This window comes from Nestor notabilis, unplaced genomic scaffold (assembly GCF_000696875.1).
Source record: "Nestor notabilis isolate BGI_N333 unplaced genomic scaffold, ASM69687v1 scaffold24041, whole genome shotgun sequence".
In the NCBI taxonomy this organism is placed as follows: Eukaryota; Metazoa; Chordata; class Aves; order Psittaciformes; family Psittacidae; genus Nestor; species Nestor notabilis.
In genome coordinates, this window is record NW_009913712.1 from 1 (window position 1) to 9,522 (window position 9,522).

The following is a 9,522-nucleotide window of genomic DNA, read 5'->3' on the forward strand; positions in this document are numbered from 1 at the left end:
AAGAGAAGAGAAGAGAAGAGAAGAGAAAAAGGTATTTCAATCTGAAAAATAGGCTATTGGGCAAATGCACTGTATAGGAGATAAGCCACTGGGTACATGTGCATGCATAATGAGACCTGCTTTTTTGTTTACTCAAGGAGCACTTCTGAACTCATTTCCTAAATCTGGGCTGCCCTCTGGATTCTCTGACAGGGTAAAGACTTAGCAAAAAAGGCTGGAGTATAACGCTAAATGGAACGATTTAGCCAAAGTACTTTAGCTAGACTGATCTAGCTAAAGCTCTTTAGCTGAGGGGCCCTTGACTAAATCTCAGCTAAGATGCTTTAGCTAGATTGATTTAGCTAAAGCACCTTAACTAGCACACACTGAGCCAGGTTTCCCTTACTTCTCTCTCCTGTGACAGAAAAGAATGATCCAGCTGATTCTCTCAATCTCACAAAATTCACCCTACTGAAGCCCCAGAGATATCTGGAGAGACAGATTTGTTCTTCCTGTAATATGCAATTAGTATTAAGCAGTGGAGACTGTCTTAGAAACTAGCCAGCATTGCCCATTCACTTATAAATAAAACAACTTATCCTATAGAACAAAAAAGGAAAGAACAAGAAAGATAAGCTACTACAACTTTAATTTATACAGAAAGCCAGGTAATGAGCTGTTTCAGAACCAACAGATGTGTTGAAAGGACACGGCCCATGCTCACACATGAATCCCAAAACACACAAAAGAAACTGTGATCAGGGTCCAACAGCTTCACAAAGTATAGCAATTCCCTCAGTGCATGTAAGCACTGAGGGACACATACTCAAACTTACACCTCTTAGACCACTTAATTTTATTGTCACCTAAAACATGAAAGTTATTTTGATGCAAGACACTGACTTGGTTGAACAAGAGTGGGGAGACAAGAAAACAGATTTCGTACTCCCAGCTAATGCAAGATGAATTCCAGATGTCTCTGTGGCTTTTCAGTATTATCAGATGAGAAACAGCTAATAGGAATTCTAAGAGCTCAAGACAAACATGCAAGTCTATGCACACAAACACAGAAGTCCCTCCTGGAGAGTTACTACTTCAGTAATCATGGTTGAGGAAAAGATGGCTGAAGGGAGAGAGACAGAGGACTGAAGAAGGCAGCTCTTTTCCTTACAGCCCATTAATAAGACAATGGCAGAGCCAGGAACAGCTCCTACCTCTCAGTTTGTTATTTACCTACAGAACCATGCTCCTACATGGAGTGTAAAGCATGAAATAGCCCAGACCCAGTCACATACAGCATTGTGGAAAGTATGGCCTCTATACCACGATTTGCTTACTGCAAAGAAATACTGTCATGATCAAGCACATGGATGTTTTATGTCTATCACACAAGAAAGCAACATAAAATTGGAACAAGGACCAAAGACCTACATGAACCACACATGATTTACAGCTCAACTGACATCCGGAAATACATCCCTTTACCTACACCAGTATAAGAATACATGTATTGACACTAATATGTGTGGTACCATTCATGGTCCTAGTTTACAAATAATAAATAAGAGTATAAAAAAGCCACACAATCAAATCAAGGGTCCATCTGAATCCAGCATATCTTTTTTTAACAGTCACTGTAAGGCTGGGGGAGGTGGAGAAGAAGAATATACAATACTTCCAGCCTTCCTCTTCACCTTTCAACCACCTTCTGGTTGAGGGTGTCTCAAGTCAGATGTGGTTTCTGTGTACATATCAAGACATTTCTCTCCTGCCACCCAGTGAATGTGTCACAAAGACATTCAAAGAGAACCAACTGCGCAAAGGGCCAATTTCTTTTGGTTTGAGCTTGACTCCTACTAGTCTTGTCTGAAGCCATTTGATCTACCTATGTGAACAACTACATCTGCTTCCATTATAAAAGTAAGCACACAAGCTTCGTTATTACTTACTTCACTGAAGTTTTTTAATGAAGTTACGTATTATCTGCAAGTGACTCACCAAGCTCACCTACAAGTGACTTAAGCAGCTTAATTACCTAGAGCAAGTCAAACCATATGTTCTGTGGATTGTGTTGGTCACATCTGGACATAACCAAAGAATCCGTATTTCTTTTCTTTGGTTTCTCTTTGGTTTTTTATTGGTGTTCTTTTTAAAAGTTATTATTTATTTAAAATCACATACTATCATTTAGGAAATGCAAAAATAAAAAAAGCAAAGATTTCACAAATACTTAGTATAAGTCACCCACACATTTAACACAGGATACAGGCTTTGTATTTTTCATGATTCTCACATTTTCTCCATAACAGCATACACTCTTATGTCAACAGTGTTTGACAGAATGCAGAAGATGTAATAAAATCAAACCCCAGATTTTGCCAACTTACTATTTGTGATTTCCTTGGCATTGGCGCTGGTGGCTGGATCTGTGCCAAAGTATTTGTTGTAGAACTGGTTTGTGTTACTGGAATTTCACATACGGAAGATGAGTCTCCTGCTGCTAAGGTGAGTAAAACAAGTAAATTTTAGGCATGCTTTAAAAAAAGAAAATAAATGTGAGAGTGATGATACAAATTGAAACCAAATCTATGGGTCTATGGTTCTTTAAAGGATGCAAATAATTTTATATCCCATCAGGATTTAATTTTTTGATGTTTTTTTACTAAAGAACTGAAGAACTTTTCTATCCTTTTTCTTACGAAGAAAAGCCTCTCTTCCCGAAGACAATTAGCTAAGGCCTTTCATACTGCACATATGCTAAAAGACAAAAAAAGGCTAAAGACCAGACAAGAGCAGAACCAAGTATCCCATTTCCCCATTTGCTCACTAGAGACTGTGTGCTTTTTAGAAGCCTTCATTCCATGTAAAGACCATCATTACCAAGATGTTGTATCCTTCACAGGAGACTCCTGACACAGATGGCAGATAATGATTAGCAAATTCCCCTTGGGTATGTCAAGGGGAAGGAAAAAAGAATCAAAGTAAGAACCAATGAACAAAATACATACAGTGGAAGGGGAAACTGGGTAGGAGAAATTCCACTTCAGCCACCACAGAATCCACACCAACTTTACTTTGGACATTTTTCAGATGACGTTATTGTAATGTTATACGTCTCCCTCCTTGGAGATACACAAAAGCCATCTGGACATGGTCCTGGGCAACCTGCTCTGGGTGGCCCTGCTTGAGCAGGGGGGTTGGGCCAGATGACCTTCAGAGGTCCCTGTCAACCTCAACCATTCTGTGGTTCTGTTTCTTATTACATGGCCCCATTATTTACATTAATTGGCACATAGCTCTGTTCATGCAAAATAGCTTGAGGCACCAGGACCTATGCAAGCAAGAGGAGAAACAAGAACAATGCTGGTTCTGAATGCATTTAAATATGTAAGGTAAATAAAAAAATCCCACAGTCCCTTAGACTGTTATAATGCTATCTTAATTACAATAACATAAATCTCTAAGCTATGATTACCAGTTTGCTGTAGAGACCCAAGTCCTCTGGACTGCCCTTTGTTAGTTAAGCCAGATGACTTCTCAGTCCTGTGCAGAAAGTTAGAAATTCATTCATTTAAGAAACAATCAAGAACTTGAAACACAACAATACAGGGTATTTTCCAAATTATACCACGTCTGCAGTACATTCTGGTGACAGCTATTTTGCTTTCTATTTTTGATTATGCCAATCGTAAGTTGCACTTAATTTAAAAACCTAAGGCAGAAGAATAATACAGATTCAGTTACTGCAATGTGTGTAGAGCAGATTTTATTTTTCTTAAGTTCTGAAGTTCTTTTCACTCCTATTTCAAAATTCTTAAAATAAGACTGCACATTATAGCAAGCTTCAGCAAGTTACTCCTCCCTTTTATTTAAGTGCGGTATGCAATCAAAGGACTAGAAAGGGAGCTCAAAGGTTGTCTACCTCTTTCATTCACAAAGGATCAACCACATATATTATTTATCCCAAATATACACATACATGTCCCTGTATCTTGTAACTATTTAAGTTTGTACAGGCTGTACTCTGCCAAATTTTCAGTGTGAGAGAATCCAAATATTCCCAGACAAGTTACTACAATATTTCCCTTTGCTTACCTTTGGAAAACATTCCCTAATGTCTAACTATATTATTCTTGCCACAACTTAAACAAAAGTCTTCTTTTTGTACACATTTGAAGGCATATATCTATGCTACAATTTCTTTTTTTAAAAATATAAGAGAATCCTATTTCTTCCAAATCTCTCTCACAGGTCATATTTTCTATGCTTCTCATTATCTTACTGATATCCCCTGGTTTCTGCCTCACTATTTTCTATCTTTATTTTACTGAAATGCCAAAAATGGAACACAGCAGTCCAGCTGAGGCATTACTGATGCTGAGTCAACTGGAAGGATTAATTTATGGAGTTTGCAGGCTATAATCAAACAATACTATTCCTCTTTGACTCTTCCACAACAGCATGAGTGTCTGACTTACTTTTATTTATGATTCAGTATGTCCTTGCAGATCCTGCTCTTAAGGACTTCTGCTTAACCATACTCTGCTGCTTTCCATGCTTCATTTTTGTAGTTGATTGTTCTTAAGTACTAAGTGTTGCTTACTGAATGTCACCTCTCTTCTCCCTTGACTACTGCTCCAGTTTCTCAAGGCTACTTTGGATATAATCATGTTTTCCAGTACACTTGTCTCTCCTAACTTTGTTTCCTGCAAATTTAAAAATAATATTTTCTGTTCCAGATCCCTCTACTCCTGCCATGAATGAACTGAACCTATGCAAACATGTGTACAATAAATGGCACAATCAGACATAAGATCCCATTATTTCTTCTTTGTTATTAGATGAGAATAAGCAATGGATTATTCTTTGTGGCTTCTTATTTCCATCACAGCTAAGCATTCTGTAGATATTCTGCATGTCATACAATCTTAAATCACTAGGCTGTCTTGTTTTTCATGTGGGAATCCTTGTAATCTTCTCCATTAGTATCTGCCTTCTGTTCACTACCATACGCTAGAACGCATAATTGGCAATGGTATGCATGCTTTACAGATGACTTGCATGTTATATACTATAAACTTGAAAAGTTACTAATAATTATGAAATATATTAAATACCAAAATGATATCAGTTACCCAGAAATAGGCTTTCTTTGAGAGATTCTACTAGGAGGCTGTGGGGGCAGTGGTGGTGGGACTGGCTTAGTTTGTGGAGGAGGTGGTTGCTGTTTAGATTGTTGGTTCAAAGCTTCTATAATGCTGGCAGTCTTTGCAACTGGAGGTGGTGGTGCTGGAGAAAGCACATCTATAGAAGAAAGTTAAACAGTGAAATGGAATTAAATTTCTATGTACTATTTTGCTTCTTGGGTTCTCATCACAGTTTTCCCTGTTACAGGATTTACCCCCATCCAAGAAAAATGCTTTACTACATGTAATCAATCACTTAAGCAGAAAGCAATCCTTCCATTAGAAGGAGGACCTCTTTGGAAAGAGGTTAAATTTTGTTCTACCTAGTCACAGTCAGAATGCCCACAAGTACTTCAATTCATCAAAGCATTAAAGTACAAGCAAAGAAAATTCTCACTGAAGTCAGTTATATTCTTGAAAATAGTAGATCAGAATGTATTCAGTAAAGTGCTAGTATTGTTCGCTCAATCAAAGCTTTCAGTTTGTGTTTTATGGGAAAGTAACTGACTGAATAACACCCAAGAAATTTTACTTAGAGGAATGTCTTTTCTTAAAATCCTGCTACAATTAAAAATCTAACTTCGCATTAGGCTTAGCAATTAATTAAAATTTCTATTGAATTCTTGAAACCATGGCAATAGCAACTGGCAATGCATTAAACCACCTTTTTGCATTCCTATGGTCTGCAAGAATCAAGCACAATGTGGAGACATTGCCCTAGGCCTATACATTACCACTCATCTTTACAAGTACTAAGAATTGCAACGTTGAAACTAGATACATCAAGTGAAGAGCTCTCTAGCTCTAATAACAGACAGCATTTCCTGTTGACCCTGCCCTACACCATACAGTCCTCACTGGATCATCAGAGAAAACAGTTCATACAAAGTTACTGGATGGGAACGATAGGCCAAAGCTACAGTCATCGAAAGAGGAAGTATGAGTTGTGGAAATGGAAAAATAAGCCAATTATGATTAGATACAGCAGAAGGGAAAACAGGGGAAAGTGGAAACATACTTGTAGATGTTACACGCAATGGCGGCACAGGGGGATGAATAGCTGGTGGATCTGATGAAGACCTCTGCCTGCTTATACTTTCCACTCCTAAAGAATTTGTCTTCCACATTGCATTAGATGAAGAAATTGTCTGAATACCACTGCCAAGAACTGAAGGCTGAACTAAAAAGAGAGGAAAATACTGTATTATTATTATTGCTTACCCTAAGCACGAAGTGTTCATTTCACACCCATGCTTTTAGGAAAGGTGCAGCTTGACTACTATGTTCAGCAGTAGAAACCACTGCCATTCTGCTGGAGTACCAGAGCAGAAATCAGGGTTTGGTGTAAAAAATTACATAGAAGTTTCCGGGTGAAGTCTTACTAACACCTTACGTAAGTAGAATTTGTCTCCAGCCATTACTTTAAAATACCCCAGCGCTTGAAAAAGCAGAAATTTCTCAACAAGAGAACAGAAGGCCAAGTCTTGCTACTTTCTTTAATCTCTGACAGCTGTAATCATTTTTAATCCCTGACTGATACCTGTGATCTTCTCAAGTACTGCAAGAAAACGACCTCACTCTCACGTAAGCATTAGCAGACATTGCTGACTCAAAATGAAACATCAGGTTTGATTTGGAATTGACAAAAAAATGTAATTCTGAATTTCACCCAAACAAAAAACTGTAATAACTAGTCATTAAACAGTTACAAGGTGTAACTTCTTTGGGGCCTCCTAAATGACTCCATGCTCAGACTGAAGAGCTGCCTTACCATTTCATAACAACTACAGGGTTTCTTCATAAAGTCAGTATTTTGCACATAGCATGCCACTTTTCCCTACTCAGCACATGAGCATCATATTAAGAAAAGATGAAAAGGAGTAAGGTATGAATAAATATCAGGTTGCAGGGAAAAGCATAAAAGGCTCAGAAGACTTGGAGAACAGCCTAAAGCTAGGAAGATAAAGGAGTAATAATACACCATGAGTAATAATACACCATAAACATAACAACAACATCAGCAATCAACAAGAAGCTAAGACTGATGATACCATTACAGCTTTTAACTAAGAATATAAAACAGCAGGTTAATACATTGCTAGAATAAAGAATATGAGCTAATAATCTAAACCAGGCAGCATGCTTTCTTGGCGTGAGTTGCACTATACTGGTGCCAAGAAGTCTGGGGTTGGGAATGAAATTAAAATGACACTCTTTGAAAAGTGTCATTTAATCATGGGCAAACAGTAGGTAAAATAGTATGGTTGTCCATGATTAAAATAATATGAAAGGGTAAACCAGTCTTTTTAACTATCCAATTGTATTACTAATTTAGAGATAGAAATTTAACAGTTAACCAGAGTATGCAAGTTCCTTGGGTGAATCTTCTTGTTTGGTGGGGGAAACATTCCTTTCCATCAAGCAAATAGTATCTAAATAGTAAGCCTGGACTTCATGCAAAAATACTAGATGAAAGAAATCCCACTTTGGTTAAGTTTTATATGCTGTTAAACTTCCCCCAACCCCATGCTACCCTTTTTGAAGTAACCCAATACCATGCTGTCCTTTGCCCAAGGTGACCCTGCTTGAGCAAGGAGGTTGGACTAGATAACCTTCACTGGTCCCTTCCTGCTTCAACTGTTCTGTGATATTTTAATCCAATTTTTATGCTGCAGCAAATCCTGTGAGACTTTTCATACCACACAGGTGTTCAATTTGTATTCAATCTCAGACACAATCACTGGTGTATGAAGTCTTGCATTGACCTCTGCACAGTGCTCCCAAAGGCAGAAGCCACTCATGTATGCCTGGAACATTCCCCTGCTCGTACCTCCTCTTACAGAGTCTGAATTACAGCACAATAGAAAATCATATGTTTACACAGTCATTTTTTCTTGAACTTTACAGAAATTCAGCATCCATAAAAGCTACTGGATTAATAAAGATATTAAAACAATGAAAGACACCAAACGTCTACTGTACAGAGAAGACCTATACAGACTTCTCTATGCTTTAATATGTTCCAAACAGATTATATATGAAGTTTAAAATGAAGTTCACAGCATCAGCTTTAATGGTAGATTTTGCAAGCACACAACCCTTCTGAATGAGAATAAGACGTACATTTTACATTGTTCTTCTGATCAGGGTATAACTAGTAACTGGCAGTTACATTTTCAGTCAGATAGCAGTTCACTAAAATCACCCAGTCCTCCACATCATAACACTTTTACTTCAATGACCTTGAAGCATATACTTATTAAAAGACAACTTTGGAAGCTCTCCATTCTCCCAGGTCTTAAAATGATTTTCAAAAGCAGCCAGATGCTATTGAAACTGTATGTTTAAATTGAACTCTGACAATGATATCTTCAAAAGAGAAGTATGAAAAGATGAAGAACAAACAAACAAAGTTGCTGAACTAAATTGCCTGCAGCCTTCCTTTTAGTAAATTGCTTAACTCTATCGAGGTTGTCTGGGCATTGTTTTCCCCGAACACTGTTGCATCTAAAAAATGAAGTCATTAATAAACTGTTCCAATCCTTACCTGTGCAAAAATAGCTGTAAAAGAAAACCTAAAAATGTAACAATAATTTAAAAAGTTATGATCCCATTCTTCTAACATACAGTGATACTCTGGTGTTAGTACCTTTGCCAATATTCCTTGGAGGTAGAGGAGGTGCGCTACTTGTAACAGGTACTGCAGGCTGAATGGGAGGTGGACTGCCACTGAGTATTGCTCCATATGTTTCATTTTGTAATATACTTGGCATAAATCCTCTTTGCTTATCCTTAGCAATGTTTGCTGCATCTCTTGCCAAGGATGCTACATTAGGCTGAAGTTGGTTTGATCCAAGCTGATAGAAGCTGACAGGCCTGTCCTCTCTCCGGTTGGGACTGGGTTGCTTAAACACAAAACCAGAAGTATTTACTGATACCGCATTACTTGTACTAATTTTATTTATTAGTTGATAGGAAGTTATTAGCTTCTAGAAAGAAAAATTGGCTTCTAAAATGCATTTTTGTTGCTTTTAATCTGTACTTTATAACCTACATTCCAACTTCTTCAAGACAAAGTAATGGTGCACATTAACAAAAAAAAAAAAATAGATTAAATCTGAATTGCATTTCAAAACAATTATCATTTTCTCACTTTCTCTGTAGTGTGCTCCTAAAGGATAATACTGCATCCTTATAAACACAGGGCTAGACTCCCAGTGATAGTCAACACAGACATTCAGACTGGATCACATGGTTTCCCTGCATCAAAATACCAGACAGTATTTTCAGAAGTAAACAAACAGCTGAAGATCCTAAGCCTCATCTGAAGTTCAGCAGCATTAGCTCCCAAATAGAA

At 37.6% G+C, this 9,522-nt stretch overlaps 1 protein-coding gene across 1 annotated transcript; it reads right to left on the minus strand.

The window, feature by feature from the left end:
- Positions 1–2,366: 2,366 nt before the first annotated feature.
- On the minus strand, positions 2,367–9,154 carry LOC104412574 (arf-GAP with SH3 domain, ANK repeat and PH domain-containing protein 2-like; the record flags this gene model as incomplete). Its single annotated transcript, XM_010023330.1, has 5 exons — positions 2,367–2,476; positions 3,455–3,522; positions 5,115–5,283; positions 6,184–6,345; positions 8,815–9,154. Coding segments are annotated over 5 exons (849 nt in total), but the record flags the coding sequence as incomplete, so codon positions are not given.
- Positions 9,155–9,522: the final 368 nt, after the last annotated feature.